At 35.9% G+C, this 25,769-nt stretch overlaps 3 protein-coding genes and 1 long non-coding RNA gene across 7 annotated transcripts; 2 read left to right on the top strand and 2 right to left on the bottom strand.

The window, feature by feature from the left end:
* Positions 1-1,776: 1,776 nt before the first annotated feature.
* Positions 1,777-11,012, bottom strand: mxra8b (matrix-remodelling associated 8b). Of its 2 annotated transcripts, none has more exons than XM_079849911.1 (10): positions 10,872-11,012; positions 9,318-9,344; positions 8,917-9,219; positions 8,714-8,815; positions 7,471-7,959; positions 3,673-3,831; positions 3,486-3,516; positions 3,305-3,375; positions 2,660-2,737; positions 1,777-2,565 (listed from the first exon to the last, which is right to left on the bottom strand). In XM_079849911.1, the coding sequence occupies exons 1-10, from the start codon at positions 10,888-10,890 to the stop codon at positions 2,540-2,542; spliced, it is 1,305 nt and encodes a 434-aa protein (XP_079706037.1). In that variant the 5' UTR covers positions 10,891-11,012; the 3' UTR covers positions 1,777-2,539. The 2 variants fall into 2 exon arrangements, with proteins under 2 accessions (XP_079706037.1, XP_079706038.1); XM_079849912.1 differs by having other exon boundaries at positions 10,967-11,012.
* LOC307146089 lies at positions 3,327-4,110 on the top strand. Its single transcript, XR_013819045.1, has 3 exons — positions 3,327-3,582; positions 3,687-3,872; positions 3,991-4,110. It is a non-coding gene; the product is annotated as an uncharacterized lncRNA (long non-coding RNA).
* A 1,053-nt stretch (positions 11,013-12,065) lies between the features above and the next one.
* On the bottom strand, positions 12,066-19,287 carry aurkaip1 (aurora kinase A interacting protein 1). Of its 3 annotated transcripts, none has more exons than XM_079849058.1 (5): positions 16,842-19,287; positions 13,506-13,601; positions 12,983-13,078; positions 12,423-12,889; positions 12,066-12,330 (listed from the first exon to the last, which is right to left on the bottom strand). In XM_079849058.1, exons 3-5 carry the CDS (start codon positions 13,032-13,034, stop codon positions 12,211-12,213), a joined length of 639 nt encoding a protein of 212 aa, XP_079705184.1. In that variant the 5' UTR covers positions 13,035-13,078; positions 13,506-13,601; positions 16,842-19,287; the 3' UTR covers positions 12,066-12,210. The 3 variants fall into 3 exon arrangements, with proteins under 3 accessions (XP_079705184.1, XP_079705186.1, XP_079705185.1); XM_079849060.1 differs by lacking the exon at positions 16,842-19,287 and adding an exon at positions 13,294-13,391 and having other exon boundaries at positions 13,506-13,567; XM_079849059.1 differs by lacking the exon at positions 16,842-19,287 and having other exon boundaries at positions 13,502-13,541.
* On the top strand, positions 16,100-25,298 carry slc25a33 (solute carrier family 25 member 33). Its single transcript, XM_079849057.1, has 7 exons — positions 16,100-16,271; positions 19,671-19,844; positions 20,689-20,766; positions 21,890-21,990; positions 22,136-22,202; positions 22,748-23,028; positions 24,367-25,298. The coding sequence occupies exons 1-7, from the start codon at positions 16,231-16,233 to the stop codon at positions 24,567-24,569; spliced, it is 945 nt and encodes a 314-aa protein (XP_079705183.1). The 5' UTR covers positions 16,100-16,230; the 3' UTR covers positions 24,570-25,298.
* Positions 25,299-25,769: the final 471 nt, after the last annotated feature.

The raw sequence follows: 25,769 nt of genomic DNA, 5'->3' as shown, positions 1-25,769 counted from the left end.
GTATCTCATTGTTCTATAAATTTAGGCTATACAATGCTTCGTTTTCAAACGCTTTAGGAAACAAAATTGTTGTCTGTATGGGACGGTACACTGACAAAACATAAAGACCTATGGTCATCGTTGTTATAGATTTAAGATATCAGGCATCAAATAAATTTGTTTATTTATTTATTATTGAGAGCCAAGCATATTGTACAAACAAGAATATGTTAGGGGTTTAAAGAGAAAGAAAGAAAAAAAACAACTAATATGTATAATGTCTGTACATATCAGTTGCTATGCATATTGTAAATTTGCATATTGTAAGTTTTTTCTTTTTCATATTGTTTCCAAATATGTTTTAGTGTAAATTGTTCAAACATAGGCATTTTCCTTTCCATTTGACTTTATGAATATAATATATTAATTCAATCAAATATAAATATTTGTATTTCCTCCCCATGAGAAACACCTTATCATCACATCAGCTTCTATAAAACTAACAATCGTCAGACAGTCGTGTGCCTTAGAACATTCCCAAAATAAATTAAAGACTTGTTTAATTTTTATTTGAATACTGTATTTGAATAGAACATAGAAAATAAAATTAATTAAAATAACATAAAATAAATATATAACTATTACCATTTTAGAAAATATTTCTATAAATATATGACCTCCTGAGGATGGTGATTAAGCCTCTTTTCGCTAACCATTTATTGAAAAAGGTAAAAAAAGGAAATTTTCTTGGCCTATTTTGAACCCTGTGTGTGAAAGTGCCAAAGCCACAACAACATCTAATGCTACAATCAATATACAATATACAGTATATTTACATTGAATATGCCACATTAATAAATGGCAAAGCAGCAGGCCTAAATAAAAGAAGTCTCCATATAATGCAGGAAAAAAGAGTAGTTAATAATGAACACTAGTATTATCAGTAACACTTTATAAGGTTCATTAGTTAACATTAGTTAACTACCTTCTACTACATCTTCAGCATTTATTAATCTTAGTTAATATTAATTTCAACATTTACTAATACGTTATTAAATCTGTAATCATCTGTATTGTTTTTAACTAACACTAACAAAGATTAATAAATACTGTAACAAATGTATTGCTCATTGTTAGTTCATGTTAGTTAATACTTTAATGTTAACTAATGAACCTTATTGTAAAGTGTTACCGTATTATCTAATATTTTGGCCAATTTATTGCATGTTGTTTTCCGCCAACTGCCAACTCACAGCATGTCCTTATAAAGAGAACATTCTCAGAAGACAGAAAAGTGGAATGAAACTACACAAAAGTACAATGCTCTGTAGTTTTGTGAGCATGAAAGTATCTATTTTAACAGCAGAGGGCAGCTCTGTCCTTCCTGTATTCCTGAAGTTATTTGGTGATTGTTTTGGAAATGCGTACAAAACATGGCAGGCCTGCCAAAAGTAATACAAACACCAGGCTAAACTCAATGCTCACACTTTGCCTCACTGCAGACGACACTTACATTGAGTTTACTGTCCGTATTGAACCTAGTGGGGTGCAGTATTCTGACTGGCTGTGTCAATCAAATCAAGATTTAATCAATCAAAACCTTTTTTTAAAGTAAAACTTATTTTTTTTTATTATTTTTTTTAAGAGACATTCTTCCTCTTTGCTCAGTTTTGTACATAACTATTTGCCTCCTTTAATGCACTTCTCAAAATAGTAACATTACTGGGCACTTTGACAAAAAGATAAGGGAGATAATGTAGCTATAGAAAGATTGAATCTTAATTACACAAAATATTTCAGAATAAACTTTATTATATTTGTACATTGGTCCTCAATACAAACATGATCATGTACTGCCACTTTAAAGATAAATGTACACTCCAGATCATTTAAAAACTACTGCATAAATGCTTCATAACCTATGTAAATGAGAATTACTGACCAAGGAAATAGGAAAAATGATGACGAAAAATGCTTATATTGCATTAACTGTGATAAACTGCAACTGTGCCCTCTACATAATGCTGTGAAACAAAGAATTAAAAAAGACAATGGACCAAAAAAGTCCTGGTCAATAGGACTCAAAATTCCTCAGAAAAGTAACATATAGATACACATCAGCATAGCACAAACATTATATTTATTTGCCTTTGAGGTTCACTTGTGCACCATATTTGACTGTTTAGACCTGAAGCCACAGCTATTTGTTTGCTTCCTGAGTTTTATACGTAATTTCTATTCAGATTCAGACACTTACAGTGGTTTCTACCACACACAATTTTAGAGTACCACCAAATGCTGAATTCAGCAAATTGCCTTAACTTTAATTCAATAGATTACCATTGTGAAACCATTATGGTACACTGCGGTTATGATAAGAAAATGATTTCACTTAAATTGACTTACCAATATCAACTGAATTTGAGTATTATAAGATCATGTAAGCATTAATTACGATGTAGAAAGACAGTAATTCCATTCTTGTTCTCACTGTAAATGTAAAATCCTTGAATCTCTTTTCAATCAGTATACTCTGGACCAGCCAGCAGCTCAATAAGAATCACTTCCATGACATTCTCTCCATTTCTTTGGGTGAGAGAGAGGAAGAAAGAGAAAGTTTGTGTAAATACATCACAATTTATCTGTCCGGAATGAGATTCACTAATTGAGACCACATTACCTCTGTTGAGATCAATAACTTTTGGAGAGGGATAGTTGTTTGCCTCTGCCCTTCCTTTCATTATGTTGTTCTTGTAGTCTAAAGAAAAAGAAAAAAACAAGGATTTCAGCAATAAAAGCTGATGTAAATGTGAAGATATTATGAAAAAGCTTGATAAATCAGACTTATTAATATGGTATGTATGTCAGATGTGGGACACTCGGCTCTCAAAAAAGGATATTTCACTGTAAAATCCCTTTTTAAAAAACGATAATCAACCAATTAAAAAAGTCCCATGTCAATGTAGTCGTTGTTCTTGAGAATATTGAAAAATATGTTTCTTGCAGAAACACCAGATCACATTCCCCTAGATTTCTGGTAATTTTGCAAGTATTAGAAAAAAAGATGATTTCTAAATGTTCTACTTCAGCTTTAAAGGGATAGTTCAACCAAAAAAGTTGATGGGCCCCATGGAAGTCAATGGGGCCCATCAACTGTTTGGTTACCTATATTCATCAAAATATCTTCTTTTGTATTCAGCAGATTCATACAGATTTGAAACAACTTGAGGGTGAGTAAATGATGACAGAATTTTTATTTTTGGGTGAACTATCCCTTTAAGTAAAACAGTTTGAAAAATGATGGAAAAAATGTGGTTGCGCTTACCCAGTCGCAAGTCTTCCTGATTGCAGGGCTGCAGTTCTGTGGCATAGAGCTCAATGGACGTCCTGCGACCACTTCCAAGTAAAACAAACGTTATGCTTTTTATGTATTAGCAAGTGTAAAATGATTATTGTGGGTCTTACTTTACTCAAAAGCACTGGAGAGGTTTATTTTCAATTCTTACCGCTCAGACCTTCGAACCTCAAACTCAAGCCCTGAAACAGATATTACATAAAAGGTCCAAAGAAATGTCAGTAAGATCCAAGCCTATAATCTCTAAGGTATTCATTTTATTCAGGCAGTTTGCAGTTTGACTAAAAAGCCACATTGGTTTCTTTTTCTTGTTTATAAAATCATCCGCATGATCCTACCTTTCTTTCTGCAGTGCCTCGTGATCATAATGATGCCAATGAGAATGAAGAGAAGCAGCAGGAAGAGTGCCAAGATGTAGCCCACTTGGTGCAGGAGATGAGTTTGATTCTCAGGCAGGATTACATTGAGGACGTGAGGTGCTTCCACCATGTTTGTATCTGCTCACCAAGGACAAAATGGGAACATGAGAGGACCAGATGTATGAGAACTCTTAAATATCTGATATTAAAACACTTAATTATTTTATCCTGTACTAAGAGCCAAGAAACAAAGCAGAAAAGCCTAAATTACTTGTTTGTTTTTCCCTTTTCACCCAGGCTTGGCAGGCGAGAAGGGGAGAGGGACAAGGTTTCATGTCAGAATGGCCAAAACAGGCATAATGAGTTCCAGACCTGATGTCATGCCGCAGCAATGGAGAAAAAAAACACAAAAAAACACCAGAACGGAAAGCGATAGTGCAGGCGGAGAGAAATACCACCACTTCATGGTCAGTCTGTTTGGAGACATTTTCCATTTATTTAGTGCCCCACAACAACAGGGAGAATTTAGTAATCTTCCACGGTCTCTGGGATTGCATGTCAGTAGTGCTCTTAAAACCAAATAAACCAAACAAGCTCACTGAATACTGTTGTTTGTGTGTTACACAGTATTGGGAATCTTGTTTTTGGCTTTCATAATTCTAGGTGTATATGACTTTCTTCTTTCAGCCCAATCGGAGTTATATAAAAAAATATCCTGGCTCTTCCAAGCTTTATAATGGGAGTGAATAGTAACTGAGATTTTGAAGCCCAAAAAAAAGCATCCAATCTATAAGGCTCCAGGGGGTTTATAAAGGTCTTCTGAAGCGATGTGTTTTTGTAAGAAAAATACATAACCATAACATAATAAAATGTGATCACTAGCTTTTGGTAACGTCCATACGAGCGTTCACGAGAGAGTCAAGTTCCAGCGTATGACGTAGGATGTAGGAGTAGCGTAAAGGCCTCATTATACTTCTGCGTCGGACCTACGCCGGAGCCTATACGCCGTAGGCAACGTGTTGGTTTTAATTTATACTTCTGCGTCGTTGTCCGCGTTGACGCGCACCTAGGGAGCATGTGAAACCCCGAGGGAGGGGTTCTGGCAGACCAATCACAGCGCTTTGCGTCCGCGTAGAATTGACGCGTTGTTACATTTTTGGAGAGGTGCACGTCAGGGTACGCCGTAGGGTACGCGCGCTAAACACAGCCTACGACGTAGCTACGGCGGCAGTTCGACGCAGAAGTATAAATAGGCCTTAAGCTTGGGTGAGAGTAGACGCCTCTCGCGCTACAAACAAATAACTCAAGCTCCTCTGACATTTCTCTTCAAAAATTCTCATTTCAGACTTCTAATTCGTGACCAGTGTTATGTTTTGCTCTATCCTAGGCGCTTCCCTGTTCGTCAATACGTCGGGTCAGATTTCACTCTTCGGCCGGAACTAGACTCGCGTACGGAAGCCAGTGATTCTAGTTTATAAAGTTATAAATATGGATATTTTTCTTACAAAACGCATCACATCAGAAGGCCTTTATTAACCCAATGGAGCAGTATGGATTACTTTTAAGATGGATGGATGTTCTTTTTGGGGCTTCAAAATCTCAGTTACTATTCACTCTCATTATAAGGCTTGAAAGAACTAGGATATTTTTTGTTCAAAACTCCGATTGTGTTTGGCTAAAAGAAAAAAAGTAATTTAGACCTAGGATGGCTTGAGGGTTAGTAAATTATGGGATCATTTTCATTTTTGGGTGATCTATCCCTTTAACAACGCAAAAAACATCTTTACCCCAAAACTAACAGACATTATGATTACTTCATGAGTCAGTATGTCTCATTGGAATGAACAATGAGGAATTCAATGACATGCTAAGACTGATCATATTTGTGTAAAACTGAAGTGTTTAACTTTTAAAAACACAACACAGAATACAACAAATCCACAAATCAGAGACTGACATTTTTGTACATTATTTATAGGACAGCCAAAAAGAACAACAACAAAAAAAAGTGGGGAGAAGTGGGATTGGGATACAACATAAGCAAGATTCAAAAGCTGCATTCCAACTTCTGAGGCCCAGAATGCATCACAGCAGTGTGACAAAGGCTATCCCAATCCTTCGAATAACCGCCAACAAATGCTTTCCTTTTTTACAGGGCCCCGAAAGATATACAAGTGGATCCTTCGCAGCCTAGCCTTTCCCAAAAGTCATCACAGTTAAATTGCTGCATTTTGATAAGGTTAAAAAAATTATTATTTAACGTCCTTAAAAAGAGCAATATTTATTTTAAATATATTGCTTATAATTATATATTAAATATTTAAAGGTATTTCATAAATGTTAAGCGAAATAAAGTTAAAATCTTGTTATATTATATATTCATTAAATACATTTTTATTTTTATTTATCTTTTAAATTTAAGAATTACCTAATACACTAAATCTATAAGATAGATGACTGGCATTGTGGCATCTTTTTCTACTTAAAGTGGACTGGGGGATTTTTTTTTTTTTACACTTTACAGACATAAGAAGTAATTCTAACACGGACCATTCCGCCTTTGTGCTTTCATGTTACATCGGGCCAGATGTTGTACAAATGTGGCTTTTCATGTCGGAGAAAAGCCCATTGCCGATACAAGATGGGGAATATTGTCTGAGCAATGATGGTAAAATCTGCAAACCTCAGGAGAAAGCAAGACGTTGCTGTGACCTTTTGTGGGGCTGTAATAGTTTATAAAGTGAGCTCAGCCATTGCTAAGCGGAGGAAATATGAAGCAGTCTTCCAATAAAACCTCCCCCACCTCCTTTAAGACTTATTCACTACATTTCTGTTAAAAACATTCACTCGTACAAACTCATCTTTACAAGAGTTTTGTAACACAAGCGGCAGGGACAGAGCCAAAATGACTGGAGTTAGTCGATCTGAACAAAGGCAAAAGGACAAAGCCTTTTTAAATAGCTCAAAAAAAGAAAAAAACAGAGAAAGAGAGACGGAGAGATTGCAGACTGCAGACTGGAGAAGACCAAGCAGCAAAAAAAAAACAGAGAGAAAAGGGGAGGAAGTATAGCCCAGTTCTCAAGCAACATTCCTCCCCCAACCCCAAATATGCATGAAAAGGGAGGAGCAATGGAGCTGATCAGGAGAACCTAGACATACATGTTGAAAGCATACAAGCTAGGAAAAGGAAAAGTGCTTTGTTTCTAAATTCATTTTCTTTAATTCCTTGATCTGGCATGCAACACAAAAGGAAATGATGCACAATTTTTTAGAGAATCATCATGCAACCAGATTCAGATCCATGCAACCATACAACTTCTGGCCATAATGAGGAGGAAAAAAACACATAAAAGTGATCCATACAATGTGTGCATTATATACCTGTGCAAAATATGAGTCTTTATTCACTGATAAACAATCACTTCAAATCTAGGTTTCTTCCAGATACAAAAATGGTCCGTCAACATCATAGACACCAAAATGGTCTTGGTTCAAAGCTATCGTATGACTTCAGAAAGACTTGGAATATATTGCACAATTTGCATAGACTACTTTTGTGGTGATTTTTATTGGATCTTGACAACCCTTGGTCACTTTAATGGCAGCAGCTGCATTACAATTCTTCAAAAACTAATAAATTAAAATAATTTACACCATACAGTTTTGGAACAAAATTAGAGTAAATAATGACAATTTAAAATAAAAAATCTTTGATATTTGAAACAATCTAAGGTGCAACAAATAAAATACTTAAATCACATAGAAATGTTCTCTTACTTGGGTCATCAGCAGGAAGGACAGGATGCGAAGGAGTTTTCGGGGCTTCAGTAGAGGATCGCGCGGGAGGCAAGGGCTGGATAGAAGGCACGACGATCACCCTGAAGATTCGTCTTTCGTGTAGGCCACAGTAGTGATGGTGAAGGTGGCAGGAATACAGGCCTTTATCAGAGGGCTGAATGTTGTGGACGCTCAGGGAGAAATCCCCAATGGAGAAGGCATCAGTTGAGATGTTCATCTTATTCCGGAGAAAGAGCGGCCCGTACTGCCGTTTCTCTCCAGAGGCATACATGTCGACGAGGCGGTCTGCTCGGTCACGGGTGACTCCAGGAGCCTGCCAGTCCCAGTGGACCACCTGCTGCTGGCCCTCGTCCCTCTGACTTTCCGTCCACAATTGTCTGCGGTTCACACACGGAAGCACTACACTCTTCCCCACCAGAACCACGATCACAGATTTATCGCCATCCCAGACACGCTTTTCCTTTCGAGCTGCAGAGATTGACATTATCAAATATATATGATTTTTCAAAGCTCAAGGTTGCATATCAGTGATTTAATGCAAAACTGTCCTTTTTTCTGATGTTATACTTAAAATACTTCCTATTCCAGTTAATGCAGAAACAGTTACAACAAATACATTATCAGATTAATTTCCTCTCAAAAACATTGTGACTCCCTGGCACTTATTAAAACATTTGTTTAAAATTTGGGAAACATGTTTGGAATTCATCATTATTTTTGTACTCCATTGGAGGCGCAGAAATGACACGGAAGTATGGATGAATGCCTAGAAGTATGGAAGCCCATTTCCTTCTCAAAGTAAAATATAAAAAATGTGAAATAAAGCCACATTGTGCGATATAAGGTGATATTAAAAAGTCAAGTTGTGAAATGTAAAGTCACACTGTGAGATATAAAGTCATACTGCAAGATGGTCACAATTGTGAGATAGTCACATTATAAAATATAAAGTCAGACTGTCAGATTGTGAGATAAAAGTCATAATTGTGAGAAAAAGTCACATTGTGAGATACAAAGTCACACTGTGAAATATAGCCATGTTCTAATCTAAGATATAAAGTCACAACTGAGAAATAAAAGTCTGAAATGCATGAGATAAAGTCAGTTATGAGATGGAAAGTCGCAATCACTTTTGTTTATTTCTTAATTGTTTATTTTGAGGCAGATACAGGCTACCATTCTTATGTTTTTCAGTATATAGATGTCTGGCTTATTCTCTTACGTGATTTAGTGACGTTGAGCTGGATTTGAATGGACTGGTGGACCTTGCAATAATGGTGATGTAGGTTACAGGTATAGATACCTTTATCATTCAAATCCACATCTGCACAAACAAAACAGCAACACAATAATAGCAGTTATTAAATATAACGAGCGAAAGAATCAAAAGAGGGACATAGACATGGTCCAAAAAGATGAACCTACTATTAATAACTAGTGAGAAGTTTCCATCGCTGAAGGCATCTTTTGAAATAGTAATTCGGCCCCTGTTGTAGTCGTTGTACAAGCGCTCCGTTCCCCCCGAGAACATATCTAAAATGCGCTCCACAGTGTAATCGGGTTGGTTCTGGATCAGGTCCCAGTGCACGACGCGCTGGCGGTCCCGAAGGCGGTCCTGCCTCCAAACCATCCGCTGGTTATGACACGGAAGAACAACATCTGACCCGGCTGGAAGAGTAAGGTTCTTCGCCTCCACAACCACACTCGGCAGGCTGTTTTGTGCCCAGGCTAAAAAAGTACACATCCATTACATTGCTTTATTCATTTGGGTTTATATAAACAATACACTACTATCAAATAATGTTCATGTTTTGTTGCTCACTCACCACATGGTAAGATCAAGGCAGTGCAGACTGAAATGAGAACAAGAACACAATTACTGAAGGTGTAAGTCATATTTACTGAGATCATCTAAAAGACAGAAATTTGTTGGCGTTTCAACCACCAAAATCTGCTCCAAATCACTATTTGCATAGATTAGGGCTCATATTGTGAATACAGACATGTTAAAACTTAGCTCTTAAGTGTAAAAGACTTATTACTAAATGTTTTATTTGCTGCTATGCAAAAACAAAGACATTTTGCAGAAAAAGCAGCACAGAGGATCCAATTCCCTCTCAGTAGTTACTGGCCTGTGACCCAGAAGAGAAATACTGATTCTCTGAAGGCCTCTGAACAACCACCACTAAAAGTACACAGCAAAAGTTGTCTAAGAAGAAAATAATCTATCTATCTATCTATATCTGTCTGTCTGTCTGTCTGTCTATCAAGAAATAGAAAAGGTCAATGACACAGCGATTCGTGAATTGCTAGTTCATTTTTTACAGTGTCTAAACAAGAAGACACAAGCAGCATTACACACTGATGTGTCTTGCCACATTAAAAGGGTACAATTAACTGAATACCTATGTCTAAACAGTGTTTCCCACAGGATTTCGTGAAACTGGTGGGTGGACAAAGAAAAAGTCTGTGCATTGACTTGTACCTGAACTTTAAAGTGGACTCAAACCTCTTTTTAGTTGTGATATAGTGTCTCAGTCTACATTACAGTACCACTACTACTACTACTAATATTCCTATGACAGTAATAGTGATATATTGTAAAACAAAAGCACAATCATTGATATATTAAACTCATTCAAGTTGTTTATTCCCAGGTCCAGTTTTACACTAAACAGAATCATCCCTTGTGTTGTGTTCAAAACCCTATAACACTTGTGATGTTCCCGGTCAAAAAAAATCAATAAGTAGTTATAGGCTACCCTTTGTGAATGAAGTCACTAAGTTTCAGTCCAAACTAGTATTTTCGGGAAAAAGAACATATTCTCCGGGTCAAAATGACCCAATAATCACTGCGGTCTAACATTCCCTGACAAACCAGAAAAGTAAAACATGTTGAAGTAGTCATCGTTTACTATTGCTGATGTTGCAGAATCACAGGCACTGACTCTTTCATGACTAATAAATATGACAGACTTTAGTCAGAGTTAACTCCTAATTTAACAACACACACTATGTTTAAATCAGATCAAGCTGCACAATTTAAAGAGATAGGGGGAGGGAGGGAGTTTACAAAGAGAGAAAAACAAAGCAAACGAAAAGATTTTAATCTTAACAGTTCTGCCAGACATAAAATACATTTTTTGACCAAAAAATACATACATAACCTGACAAAACAAAAAACGAAGAGTTGACAGGACGCACGAGACGTTCTGCAAGACTTCAAATAATAATGTAATAGATAACAGTTGATGTACAATACCACATTTACAGTGAAGGATGCAACACAGAAGACAATATTCAATGTTGTGTAGGAAAATGTCGAAAGGGAAAAGTTCAAAGAAGTTAAATTAGTCAAAAAAATCGTTGAAACTACTTACTGAATGCCACTAGAAACATGTCCGAAAAGTTGAAGATAATTGTTAAATCTGGAGCGCGATGAAAGCGTGTTTTTTTCAAAGTACTGTCACCTCACCTCATGTGTTCGTCGACCAGCGACAGACAACAAAAGCTTCTGCTCGTCTGGACCACTAACATGCGCCTCCTCCAGAATATTAAACATCATGAAATACTAAACTGTCTCACGTTACCTGCGAAAAATAGTTTAGTTTACACCAATTTGAACTGTTTTGCAAAAAAAAAAAAAATAAATAAATAAATTAAAAAAATAAAAATAATATATATATATATATATAAAATAATAAATAAAATAATAAAAAATATCTAAAATATATATTTTATATATAAAATAGTATGTCTAAAACTTTTTAAAAAACTGTAATTTTTTTGTGTGATATTTTTATTATGTAGATATGATGCTGCCTTCGGTTTATATATATATATAAACCGAAGGCAGCATCATATCTACATAATAAAAATATCACACAAAAAATTTACTAAATGTTTTTTTTAAAAACGTTTTAGACATACTATTTTTGATAGATATATAAAAGCAACTTTAAACAACTATTTAATTATATTGGCAGTATTTATGACCTCATATATTGGAATAAATACTTGGAATATTTGCACTTTAATTTATTTAAAAATATATTTAATACATATACCAGGTACACTAAAATGCTATATAATAAATGAGTAATTATTAATAATAAATAAGTAAAATCCTGTAAATAAAATTTTATCTGAACATTTTAAGTCTTCAATACTTTTAAATTATTTTAGTAGTTGGTGTGAATGAGGCCTGTCCTGAGAATCAGAACAATATTGAGAAAAATAAATAAAAAATAAGAATTTTATTTAATGTAATAAAATAAAATACTACAGTAGACAAAGAGATGATTTGCTTCACCCTAGTGGTGACTTGAGAATATACAGTACTGTGCAAAAGTTTTAGGCATGTTAATTCCTAATTAAGATTTAAATAATTGACTTAAAAACATTTTTTTGGGGGGGGGGGGGGGTATTAACATGCCTAAGACTTTTACACAGTACTGTAGATTCTACAATAAACATTCAAACAAACAAAAAACACAGCTCAGAAAACGGATATGGGTTCTATTTGAGTCATTCACAAAAGGGGATATGAGCTCTTAAACAATGCACAACACAGAGAGGTGAGGCCTTTTTATTGCAGTAATAAGTACATATGCATGACGAGTCTGTGAATTTCAAATCACTGTTTCGCTCCCGATGCAGTATTGATAGTCTGAATAGTATGAAAAAAGTCACAAATATTTAAAATGACACAGTTGTTAATTACACATTTCTTTTAGACTGACTCGGTCTGACATAGACTTTGGGTGCTGTCCATTCATCTGGAGCTTTCTTCAGTCCAGCTCGCCTAACGATTCGGGAAAGATCTCTCTCAAACTTAGCCTGTAAAAAAATGTTATGGCATACATTTATAATTAAAGCATATATATATAAATATTTATTTTTTTGCTAGCTAGATATGTAACATAACTGACCTGTTTTTTCTTCCTCCTGACATCTCTCACCCTCCTCCTAAGGAACTTGGTCCGTTTTAGCAGCTTCTTGTATTTGTGCCTGTTCATCTTCCTTCGTCGGATCTCCAGCACATTCTTGCAGTTCAGTGGTGTTGAGCTTTCCCCATCCTCTAGTAATGGCAGCACACACGGAGGCAGCACCATGGATTTTCCCACAATCTCACCTTCTTGCAGAGGCGGAGAAGCCTCCAGCAATGGGGGGAGAGAGTAGCGCAGAGAAAGCCAGCTTTCCAAGGGTGAAACTGATAGTTTACGGGGCACAAGAACCTCCTCTAACTCTGGCTCAAGAGGTGTCCAGAGTTTGGGTGGAAGTTTGTTGTCAGCAGCTGAAGTGAAGCATCTATTTGTATAGTGAAGCGTTCTGAAACGGGTAGAACGACAGCGTTGAACAGCACTGCATAACACCTGGCTCTGGTTCTGCAATGAACCTGAAAAAAAGTATAGGACATTGTACAGCAATTATCTTTAAAAAAAAAAAAGAAAAAAAAAAGTGTTAATGGTACAAAATCTAATGATCTTACTAGACACTTGGGAAAGCAGGTTCAGCCGTGAAACTACCCTTGGAAGAAACATGGTTTATAGTCCTATGGCTGTTGCACCCTCAAGAGCATCATGGACTGAAAATATACAAAACACACAGTTGTGTAGCTTCAAAATGACTGTTTCTTCAACCACCACAGGCACTTTTATGTCCCAAGGGTTGATTTTTACAGAATGTAACATTTTCTTTGCTATATAAACGTCACATTAAATCTTCAAAAACCTTTTTTTTTTTTTTTTTTTTTTTAAAAGCATCAAGTAATTTTTTTTCTGAGAATATACTACACTCTACTTAACACTATGCAGTTCACAGTAGAGGAAGGTCTTTCATTCAAACCAGTAGCAACTGTTAGCTGGCTTCATAGCTTAAAGCGATAACTGTTAGTATCGCTGAAAAAAATGTAAGAAACAAAAAGCTAATAAGTATAAAGATACGAATACATCTGTAAACAAGAAGGCAACTCTTATGATCGTTTAAAATAAAAATCCCATCGGATTACATACCTCGCCAAAAATGTTCAATGTGACTCTATCCACTTCCGGTCCATTTAATTATTGTGGTTCCCCCTGCAACAAATGAAACCTCCAAATGGTTCCGACCTAGAGTCAAATCAGCTATTTCATTTAAGACTGAAGTGTATTATCAGATCAGCACGGTTGTTTTGCTAAGCTTAAACAACATCACATCAAAATATGGTAAAATATGAACGGACATTTATCGTTGTCGTTGCTTAGCGTGGATAAAAACGAATGAAATATCCCAATATCCCAAATAGCAGTAAAAAACAACAACAACAACAATAATAGAAATTAGATTTGTTTTTATAAAACCATTTCTAAATCAATGTAGCATTTAAAAAAAGAACGGGTCTCTTTCTGACATCTTGCTATTTCACTTGTTTCTCCTCTATGGCGTGGTTTCCCAACCATCTGAAAGCGTAGAGTTGGTCACAAAAACTGTGCAGGTTTTCCTTTGTTTTGTCTTTGGTCTATATGTTATTTTTTCTGTTATTTAGTGCATGTCTAAGAGGACTTGTATCTTTAGTTATTGAGACTGTGCTGTTGTAGTTACTGATTCAATGTCAAACATGTCATCCATTCATTTGTTTGTGAAAAGAACATTTGGTTAATTGAGATTAAAAAAAAAAGAATGAAGCTATTTTTCCTCATTTTAAATGTATGGGGGGGTATATTTATTTACACTATAATGCAATATATATATTGTATATGTCTGTATATTGTATATATGTCTATACAATGCAATGCAATACAATATTTATTAAAATATATTTTCATATATTGAACGTATCAATCATCAAACAACATCCTTAATGGATGTTTCTTGAATAAATATTACCACTTGTTTTATATAGGCTTAAACATGAAACTCATATCCTGTGTAACTTAAGCTGGTGGCACCATATCACATTCCCTGCTTATGCAATACCAATGGTCTGTTGCATGCCCTGTCTTTGGTTGATCCAAAATGTAGAACTCTGAACATGAAGGTCGTGAACTGTCTGAACTCACTCAATCTGCAGGAATTTGGAACAGAATCAAAGACCAGGATATCTGAGTCAATTTATATTTTATATTCCCCTGGAGAGATAAACAACGTAGCTAATATTAGATCCATGCTGTCTCATATGTGAATATCTTAAGCCATAATAAGCCATGTTATGTCTTGCCAAGACAGCCTATCATTAAAAATTGTGTGGCCAAAAAAAGGCATGTGACCAGAAACTCCCACAGAACTGTCATACCTGTAAAATAACTATAATTAACTTATAATAATCTTATTGTTTTTATAAGTCTTATATTTAGGAGTTTAAATTTAGTACATTAAATGTCCCTCATTAAAATAAGAATTGAAAGATAGAAAGACATTTAAATAAAATAAACAGGTCAACAGATTAAGACAAAAAGTGCAGAAGTGGTGGTGATCCGTTTGCTATCTGTAGAGGTAAATAAACATCTAGAATAACTAGTCCCACAGGATGTCTACATGAGTCTGCAATATATATTTACTGTCAACCCTTAACATGAAAACAATGGAGAACTTTAGTTGTTTTTCTATAGGGGGTTTATTATTAACCAGTGGGTATCTTCAAGAAGATGACGATAGTCTTTAAGTTGTGTGTGCGTGTGTGTGTGTGCGTGTGTGTGCGTGTGTGTGTGTGTGAGTGCTTTTTTTTTTTTTTTTTTTTTTTTGCCAAGACAGCATAATTAACAAACATGCCAGTGTCAACAACCCTCAAGACCCACTTATCAGTGCATAGTTAAAAGGTGAGTGGTTAGAATTGTACCTCCCTCCCCTCACACACCCCCTCTTCTCATAGGCTGCTCTACTCGAAGCAGGTTGTCTGTCCAACTACTTTTTTACATGCCAGAGTACTGGACATGGTATCACATTCGCTCCAAAATTAAATAAATATTTTGCAGGAGTCTCCACCATTTTAGCTTGTCTATTTAGGCATTTGGTGTTTTACATAACATATTCCATCACATATTTATGCTGATTCCTTTTCTGATTTTTTCAGTGGCTGATCAACAAGCATGTGTTTTGTAATATTTCTTCATTTTGAAGAACTGAAGGTTAGCTGATTATTACTTACATTTTATGAAACCGAATAACTTCATGTGCTGCATTCAGCTGTCAATAATTTGCTGAAATTTTAAATAGTCAAATAGACATTATTTCAAAAGTTTACAACTTATATGGCTCGTTGACACCCAGGTGGTTATTGTATAAATATTTTAATGTCACCTGTCTAGGTATTTAAAAAAAAAAAACACTGATAACAGCCACAACCTTTAGAATATAATACAATAAAATAGAATAGAATGATAAAGTGCAATTATATCCACAATATGTTTCAAATGCAAATACTAAAAAACGAAATAAAAATATATTCAAAAAATATTTTTTTTCTTGACTGTGTGAATTTTCCCGTTTAAACGTTTATATAAATTGCATCACAGGTTAATTTTACAGGTTTTTTTTTTTACAGTTTTGTTTGTGGATGGGCCGATGGCGTGACGTCATGGACGACACCCCCGTCCAGCCCCTATGACGTGTTCAGGGTACTTCTCAGGTTCGTCGTTATCCGGGTTTTAAAGCTAGAAAAGCCGGTGGCGGAGCATCATCAGGCCGCTGGCCCAAGTGACTACATTTTATTTTGTTTTTATTTAAAGTCTAACGTTTTGTGAGGTGTAATGGCTCTTTGAAATGGCGCAGAAAGATACGTTGTTACATCTCTTCGCAGGGGGGTGAGTGTAAATGACTTTTTAATCCATATGAAAACGAGGATGACGGTTGCTGGAAGGTCGAAAGCAATTTTAAGCGGACTGCAGTGGCTTTTACTGAATGTCACACTCATATCAAAAGAGAAACACCGCGTGTCTGTTATTAATATATCCTTTGACGAGTTTAAATGAAGACAGCTCTTGTTAGCTTTTAGCTAGCGGTGAAACTAGCCAGAGCAGCATCCAGTCACGCGACCGACGTGTTTTAGATTACATTTAAATACGCGAGCAGGTTTAGTGCTCAAGTCACATCAATATAATATTAATTGTACTAACTGTTGTAAAATGATGCCTGAATGGTTAAAACTTTATTTCGGTCTAGGCTGTCAAAGACACAGTGATGCGTTACGTAATTGTGTCATTATACACGAGACGAGAACATCTCTCGCGAGCTCTTCATGTGCTGCTATTAAAATGTGAAATATGTAAATGTCCCCGGGGAGTGTAGATTTAGGAAATAAAGAATCAAATTATCGTTATTGCAGAGCTATTTTGCTTTAGCAACCTTTGAATAATCAAATAGAAGCGCCTTACTTTAACGTTACATGAAAACATCCAAGGTGAAGGTCATTCCGCTATTATTTCCGTCCTACAACAAACCCGTATTTAATATCAGTACTCATCTAATGTTACTACTCCTGTACGACTGATAATGATTTATTGTTATTTTGTCCTTGTGTATGTGTCACACTTTCTCAATAGCATGAGAACGTGTGAGAATCGTCTGTTTTGTGCGCATTTAAATGCGTTGCATTTGCGCAGGCTGTTAAATGTCACTTGCTCTTGGTAAAATGTGGCTGTGGAAGTGCTTGGCTCTTTCAAGGACAGAGAGATTCATACCCATGTCAAGCATGTATGTATATTAGAGCCATGAATGTAGGTGAACGTGTGACAGCTATTTAAAAGGACAATTCAAGTGCACGTGTTTGCTGGATCTCCAAAAGTATATCCAGCTGCAGGGAAACGCTTTACAACATGTTACACATTTATATCTTTTTTTAAATAAAAAAAGCTAGTTGTAGCCTATATCATTGAACAAACCACGTATATGAAGCCACTTATAATCTCTGTTATTTAGCCTAACTGAAGAATAAGTTAATAATTTCAGTGCCTGTTAAAGATTGAGCTCAATTACACATTAATTCAGGGGACTTGTTTTGAAGGGCACAGACATCTGTGTGTTTGTTTTATTCAAACAGCTATACCATGTAATGAGCATTATGTAATCATGCCCCAAGCTTTGTTTGTCTGCTACAAAACGGTCTGGTATAAAAACATTCCTCTTGGTGTTCTGCGAGCTGGATCACTTTATGAGAAGGCAAGCTGTGCAGAGGAGACTTGCTTCAATGCTGGGCTTAACGCTTTTGTTGAGGACGTCTGCCCTTGTAACTGAATGTGCTTCTCAGACAGATTTGTGGTTAATCTGTCCCTTACTTTCTGTCCTGAGGTCAGAGGCATTGTGCTCTTCACATGCCCTGTACTTCTCCTGCACATCCCGTGACCTGTGTCAACATGTTGTGACTTCTCTGAAACATGATATGTGATGTAAATTGATTTGCCTCGAGTCTCACTTGAAATAAACAAGCTACACATTAGGGGCTGGATTCACAAAAATCTTCTTAAGTTAAGAATTTTTTTGGGGAATACAAAATATTCGTATCTTTTCTAGAAAATAAGAAGAAATTGGTAGTTAAGAAGCATTTTATTCTTAAGAATATTTCGTGAATCCGGCCCCAGGTTATTAAGTACAATTGCTGTGCACATTTTTTTTGTTTTTGTTTTTGAAATGGCCTTGCAGGTTGGACTGGATTTTTTTCACCTGCTTTACTGGTTGACTGCTTCTTTCATTTCTCATTTGTTTACATGGTCAGTCAGGCTCATCTGAGTTTTCTTTGTTTTAGAGCCAGGGTAATATATATATCACACATGGTTCATACAAGGTGCTTGAAGTTCTTGACCTTTTGAAATTGAAGTCCTAGAAAACAGCCATATTTCTAAAAAGGTACTTGAAAAGTGCTTGAATTATTGAAAAACATTATATGTGAAATTTGATTGATAAAACAATCTTTTCGCGCGAAAATTAACGCTGCAGCCGTTCTGATATAGAGCCATTTTGAATGGCTATGAATGCAATATTTCTCTTATAAATATCCAAGTATGATACAGCTTTCATTCTTCAGGTCAATCATATATTCATGAGAAGAAGAAAAAATCCGTTTGAATAAGGAAATGGATATCTTTGTCTTTAGTATCCTTTATAATGATTAAAGTTACCAAAATCATTGCATGTGCTTCAGTTTATTTGTACCATTTTGTTTTATTGGTTTATTTAGTTACCTTTTTTTTTTTTTTTTAAGCTAAAGGTAATAAAGATATTGTTTGATTTGTGAGATCTCTGATTGTAGTCCTTGAAAACCAAAAAAGTAGTGCTGATTAAAGTCCTGGAATTTCCTTTTACAGTACCTGTAGGAACCCTGATCACAGTGCAGAGCTCCAGTTGTTTAACTTTGTAAATGTGAATCACGATCAATGCCACATGCGTCACATTGTGTCATTTTGATTAAGTTCAGTTTGTTTTCCTTGACCTCACTTTTATACTCTTGACTCTTACAACAGCCCGAAAGGTTGTCCGCAAGTGTTGCTGACGCGCACACACATATTTGCGTCTAAAGTTTAGTTTGAACTGGATTTGTTGCCTCAAACAGCAAGTGTAACTGCAGGTTTTATAACATTTTGTAATTTCAGAAGTTGATTTAGTCTCTGTATCTAATCTGGAGGCCCTCAACCTTTTTTGGTACACAACCCAACCCAATTTTTATTTTCCCAAACTTTTGAACTTACATTATTTAAACATTTTTATTATATATTATAGATGTACAATCTAAATAAATATACAATACCGTTCAAAAGGTTAGAGTGGGTACAATTTTTAAAAATGTTTTTGAAAGTAGTCTCGTATGCTCACTACGGCTGCATTTGTTTAATCAAAATTAAAGAATTAAAAATGAAAAATGACTAAGTTTTCTATTTGAATATATTTTAAAATGTACTTTTTTCCTGTGATTTCAAAGCATCATTACTCCAGTCTTCAGTGTCACATGATCCTTCAGAAATCATTCTAATATGCTGATTTGGTGCTCAAGAAAACATTTCTTCTCATCTATATTAAGAACAATTGTACTGCATAATTTTGTGGAAACCATGATTTTTCTTTGAAGATTTCTCTGCGAAGATTCCTTGATGAGTAGAAAGTTAAAAAGAAAATGTATTTGAAATAGAAATCTTTTGTATCATTATAAGTGAAGAAAAAAATCTTACTTTTATATAGAACCAGCAGTCACAGTTGTTTTGCTTTATTTACAGGTGTGGTGGAACTGTAGGAGCCATCATGACCTGTCCCCTGGAGGTGTTAAAAACCAGACTACAGTCATCTGGCCTCACCCTCAGACCTGTTTTCCAGGTCCATTTAGGCACATTCAACGGTGCTGGTGTCATTAGACCGGGACCTGTCACCCCTGGCTTGCTACAGGTGTTACGGTAAGCAAGAAAGTACAAACAATATGACATCGTCATCCACCCGAACATGAATGTGCCTGAGAGTAGATCCGGATCCTCTGTGGGGTGCAGTTAGCACTGGATTTGATCTTCTACATGAAAGCAGATTAAAGCAACTCTTATCCTGCTGTTAGCTGCTACTGTTGATGATGATGAGGGGGTGTTTAACTGCCAGTTGCTGATGGCATTATGTAAAGGCAGAAGAGCTCATAAGTGTTCTCTGTGAATGTCTATTTTGGGTAGTCAGGCAAAGCATGGCTCTCAGGAACCAGCACTGTCACATGATGCCTTCTTGCTGTGCTCGAATTACTACACGCAAACATGTCCCTGACTAAGTGTCTCTGAGGAATGTATGGGTCTACGTGACTCCAATATGTAGTGACATTTCAATTTACTTGAACAGGTTCAATATCTACCTTGGGAAAAATGACACCATGTCTGTCCTTTATTCTTCACGAGGAAGCATTTGCCTTGTGAATCATTCTTCATTGTTTTCTGTAGTGATGAAGTAAATATACAATGAATGTTTTTCCTTGTAGGAAGTGATATATTGATGAGAAACAGCACTTCAGGAAAGCGATTTAGCAATAAATGTGATTCACTACTGTCTACATTCAGTATTTAGCTGCTAAGGAGGGTTTGGTGTCATATGGGTGGATCATAAAGGAAATTAATATAGAAAAAAAGGTGTCACTAGTTTAGCAGCAGTGTTCAAAACAAGCTGTGTAACTGGATTGTAAACTGATCTTGTGTAATCTGACTGGAATAATAATAATAAAAATGAGCGTTGTTATTTGTCTACATTTAATCTCTCTACACTCATCAGGTCAATTCTAGAGAAAGAGGGACCAAGATCTCTCTTCAGAGGATTGGGTCCAAATCTGGTTGGTGTTGCACCCTCAAGGTAATGGTTCAATTCAGTTTTGTGAAAATCAAGATTAAGAATTTAGTGTTATGGTTAAATTTGATCAAAGTTAACCTGTAGAGTGGATTTCTTTCCCAGTCAGCCTCAGAGGTCATTTAAATATAAAGTCTTCTGTTTCCTGGAACGAGACTGTCCAGTAGTAAAATGAACATGTGAAATGTCAGTACTGTGTTTGCCGCAATGGATTAGTGACATGAATATTGACAAGTCATAAAATAATAACTATACAGTTTATGACCAAGTGCAGACTTTTTGTTGGATACTATATAGTAGTAATTTTTTTTTTTTTTTTTTTTTTTACAAAAACAGATATTTTTGGAAAAGGAGTAATTAAATCATTGCTGTTTTATTCTTAAGCTAGTTTAAAAAGTGACTAATTTCTTAAATTATATTATTAGTATTCTGAGAATTTAATTTTTTATTCTAAAAATATTTTTCTTCATAACAGTACCTTTGCTTTTTTCCATTTTCATTTTGAATTAGGAAAAGTTGGTGTTAAGAACTTTATAATAATTATAATAATAATAATATAATACATTTTTATTTAAAATATAATGGTATACGAATTTCTCCATAACAATAACCATACCTTTCCTTGTAGCTTTCACTCTGAATTAGGAAAAGGGTGTGTTAAGATAAGATAAAGTGACAAAATTCACAGTAGTAGTATTAATAATAATTATAATTTATTATTATTGAGAATTTTTCTCAGGAACAATAGCCATACTTTTCCCATTCTAGCCCACTTAATTAGATTCAAATCACTATTACTTCTAAGCAGGTTAGAAATATTTTTTTCACGCTTGCATACTGCTGTTATTGTTTAGTCATCGTGTCCCACAGTCATCATGGCAGTAGGTCTGGGTGCTTATTCAGCTCTTTGTGCAGTCTGTTCCAGACTTTCAGCAAAGAGAATGGACTGCACTTTCAGGAACTCTCACTGCAAGCTGTTTGGCTAGATAAAACATTGGCAGCCCTTCAGTGCGAATTTCCCTCCTTCATATTAAAAGGAACTTTGCAGTGTCATGCATGGCGAGAGGAAGCAGGGGGCGTTGAGTTCAACAGTATAAAGTGCTGATGTACTATTTCTGTTCTTCCTCAGGGCAATCTATTTTGCTGCTTATTCGAAGTCAAAAGAGACTTTCAATGGCATCTTTGTGCCGAACAGTGGAGTCGTCCACATGTCCTCAGCAGGCTTTGCAGGTGAGGCCTTAAGGTTTTTAAGGAACATTTATGCAATATTGCCCATAGCGTTTCCCAGAACTTGAGAGGCAAATTTATGCAACCGTTTGATGCTTACAAAGAAAAGTTAATGTTTGGATCCCTAATTGCCTTGTTTTCCTTTCAGCGTTCATCACAAACTCCCTGATGAATCCCATCTGGATGGTCAAAACAAGAATGCAGCTTGAGAGGAAGTATGTTAATGCTGTAGTTTCACCCTTCTTTACTCTCTACAGGGAACTTGCATGAGGGCATGACACATTATCTGTATTAGATCCTTAAGTTGTGGCCCATTTGCATGTGAGATGTAATGCATCCCCAGATACTGTGAGGATAATGAGTTTTTAGGATGGGATGTACAACCCATTAGCACAGTCTTGATGATAAGCATGTGATCCAATCTGCTACAGTACAAATATCCACCTTGACGCACCAGTCGAGGCTTAGCAGGCATGTTCTATATCTGTGCTATAAAGAGTGCCGGCCGTCGGCTGCTTGGGTCAGATGGGAGAATTATATCAGGTGGTGCACTGAAAATAGTCTGCCATTTAATTCTCCCTTCCACCCTACACGCAAACCACATTATGCAATGCAAAACAAAGTTACAAGTGAACGTTGTGAAGTCTTTGACCTTGATTTTTAGTTTTAAAATCAGAACTGTTACCTTAGAGTTAATCATGTTAAATTCTAGAATCCATTTCTTCCTGATCACCTGACCGTCTGTCTCTTTGTCCTCCAGGGCACGTGGGGAGAAGAAAATGAATGCATTACAATGTGCACGGTATGTGTACAAGACAGAGGGCATACGAGGTTTTTACCGGGGCCTGACGGCGTCGTACGCCGGCATCTCGGAGACAATGATCTGCTTCCTCATTTATGAGACGTTGAAGAAGTACCTAGCGCAGAGTCGATTCACCACTCCTGCCACCGACACAGAAAAAGGGGCTTCAGATTTCCTGGGCCTGATGTTTGCTGCTGCATTTGCCAAGGGTTGCGCCTCCTGCATAGCTTATCCACATGGTAGGTTGTTATTACCTATCAGCCAGCCTATGTCTAAATATATACATAGATTGCTTCCTCTGTAGCAGTGGTTCCCAAACTAAACAAGTATGCAAGGTGACTGGGTATGCGAACCAAATGCTGAGTTTTTCCCCTTCATTTAATTCTACCCCACCTTAAAATAACATTAAAACCGAGCATGTATTTCTTACTGTGTAAAAACAGGAAAATGGGGGTGTCGTAAAAGGTCAAATACATGACAATCAATCAAATTACCTCATCTTTTGCACTCAAAACTGACTGCATCCACACAAGCAGTGTGCATATGATGGGTTGCATGCAAAGTATAGCAAATCGTTCTACATTACTGCCGTTCTCAATAGATGTAAAATGTAATAGTAGAAGTGGGGTTTTAGCACTTAATAGAATGAAGAACAAATATAGACACAAACTGTGCATAGAGATCGATTTAAGCCTCAAATGCTCTTTGATACTAAAACATACACTGTGTGAGTTTGTTTTTAATGTTAATAATATATTAAATGAGCAAGAATGCATTTTTCCTGAATAGCCACAAGATTGGAAATGACATTGATTTTATATGTTCAAAAACGTACATTTTATACACAGTATTGTCAATATTGTTTGCTACGAATGTTAATATTTTGCAACAAAATAATAGTTCCAATGAAAGCAAAGTCTCCAAGCAACACACTGCAGTGTTTTGTTAGTGAATGAATCTGCAGCCTTGAAGGAATCAGTAGAGTTAATGATTCAATGACCCATTCATAAATACAGCCACTTGCTTTGTTACTGAATGAATGAATGACTCGATGACTCATTCATTAAAACAGTGACTTGCCACCACCTACTGGCGGTTTTAGTTTGATATTTCAAAGTATCACTTAGTTTTTTACCATAATTTCACATTTCTCTGAACTTTTTCATTTAAAACATTATCTCATAACAGTGTGTGTGTGTGTGTAGCACCACAGTTTCCACAAAAATATTAAACAGCACAACTGTGATATTGAAGACTGTAGTATTGATGCTGAAAATTCAGCTTTGCCATCACAGGAGTGAATAAAACTTTACAATATATATATTCTATGCATACATATATACATACGGTATACAATTTAAAATTGATGTATTTTTGATCAAATAAATGCAGTCACATATATATATATATGTGACTGCATTTATATATATATATATTTATATATGTGTGTGTGTGTGTGTGTGTAATAACATTTTCAGGAAAACTGATTTCTCATTACCGTAATTAAAAGAATTTGCTAAAACTTTTACCAATCCTTCACACTTTTAATGACCATCCTTTCCTGGTGTTTCTTCCAGAGGTCATTCGGACGAGACTCCGAGAAGAGGGAAGCAAATACAAGTACTTCTTCCAGACGGCGCGCCTTGTGGCGGTGGAAGAGGGCTACGCTGCTTTTTACAGAGGACTCATTCCACAGCTTATCAGACAGATCCCCAACACAGCCATAGTGCTGTCCACATATGAGCTCATTGTCCATCTGCTGGGTGAACCCTCCAAATGAACCTGCACACAACAAGCACACAAAAAATACTTTTGACCTGCAGCTAACGTGAACAGAATAGAATCCATCGTGGATGGGGATTTTCTTTTGAATTACCCAAAGACTTTAAACAACTTTTTTTATCTTTAAGTTGAATGCTTGTTATCGGAACTGTTTTGCTTGTTTGTGTGTTATGTAAGTGGCGCATATTGCATAGCTCTTTGTGTATACTGTATCAGTGTACAGAAAAGGTCATCTGAATATACAAATAGTGCTTTAAGTTAACTAAATTATTCTTATTATAAGTAGCAGTGTTTTGTTGCAGTACATTGAATTCTTTGGATCTAGGATATGGTACATGTCCAAGGGTTTTAGAGTTACTCATTGGTGGATCCGGTTTTTATGTTCTTGGAAGGAATGGAAATGATACTCAAATGAGGGCATAGAATAACGTTTTAGGAGCCGACATGCTCGCGTTGCAATATTTTTGTAATGCTTTCCTGCTTCGTGACACCTGGTAGCATTCTGGAGTTTGACCAATTAATTCCATTCACCTATTTGCTAGAAATGTTTCATCTGTTTACTGTACAATAGGTTTTTCAACTTTTACAGAGAAGGAGGGCCTTGATGCATATGCTACTACTGTTGGTTTAATTAAATTATGAGATTATTAAATTGTTTTATTTTTTGTTTTTGTTGGAAATGCATAGTTGAAATGAGTCACATAAATAAATGCACCTTCTTAAAGTCTGTTGGGATGAGTTTATGAGTGTTAGCAAGAATTTGAAAATGACAGAAAGAGTCAATCCCGGCTGTTAACTTGAAGCAACATGAGGTTACAAAACAAGCACATGATCTTTGAGCCTACTAGTAGTAGGTGTCTTATCTCTTGTGCTGTACACAAAGTGAGAGGTGCTTATGAATCATTTGTAATTTGGAAGAGAATGATCAAGTCATGTCAACATTCGTGTTTTTAAGCATGTAATCATATGTTAAATACGACTGAACTTATGATTACTGATACGATACTAAAATTTAGACAAAACTTTAAGGTGACTGAAAAATGAGAATACACCGTTTAAAAGTTTTTAATATGTTGTAATGTCTCTGTAAAGCTTATAAATTGTTTTTGCATACGTTGCCTCAAGAGGGCAGTTTTATACCATATAATATTTCTGCTTAAATTCACTTTCTTGAACAGGCAAAACGACTGGTCCATTT

This window comes from Squalius cephalus, assembly GCF_949319135.1.
Source record: "Squalius cephalus genome assembly, chromosome: 18".
Taxonomy (NCBI): Eukaryota; Metazoa; Chordata; class Actinopteri; order Cypriniformes; family Leuciscidae; genus Squalius; species Squalius cephalus.
The sequence above is the reverse complement of the archived record's forward strand: the minus strand, read 5'-3'. Positions and strand labels throughout refer to the sequence as shown.

Bases quoted from the DNA above. Each gene is read 5' to 3' on its own strand.
- mxra8b (XM_079849911.1), bottom strand. The intron at 7,960-8,713 runs GTAAGAGAATAA...CAATCTCTGCAG, and splicing joins GCTCAACGTCACTAAATCAC to CTCGAAAGGAAAAGCGTGTC. The intron at 3,517-3,672 runs GTAGGATCATGC...TATCTGTTTCAG, and splicing joins GAGGCACTGCAGAAAGAAAG to GGCTTGAGTTTGAGGTTCGA.
- aurkaip1 (XM_079849058.1), bottom strand. From the start codon at position 13,034: ATGTTTCTTCCAAGGGTAGTTTCACGGCTGAACCTGCTTTCCCAAGTG. The intron at 12,890-12,982 runs GTAAGATCATTA...ACTTTTTTTCAG, and splicing joins CCTGCTTTCCCAAGTGTCTA to GTTCATTGCAGAACCAGAGC. The intron at 12,331-12,422 runs GTCAGTTATGTT...ATTTTTTTACAG, and splicing joins TCAGGAGGAAGAAAAAACAG to GCTAAGTTTGAGAGAGATCT.
- slc25a33 (XM_079849057.1), top strand. From the start codon at position 16,231: ATGGCGCAGAAAGATACGTTGTTACATCTCTTCGCAGGGGG. The intron at 20,767-21,889 runs GTAATGGTTCAA...GTTCTTCCTCAG, and splicing joins GTTGGTGTTGCACCCTCAAG to GGCAATCTATTTTGCTGCTT. The intron at 23,029-24,366 runs GTAGGTTGTTAT...TGTTTCTTCCAG, and splicing joins CTGCATAGCTTATCCACATG to AGGTCATTCGGACGAGACTC.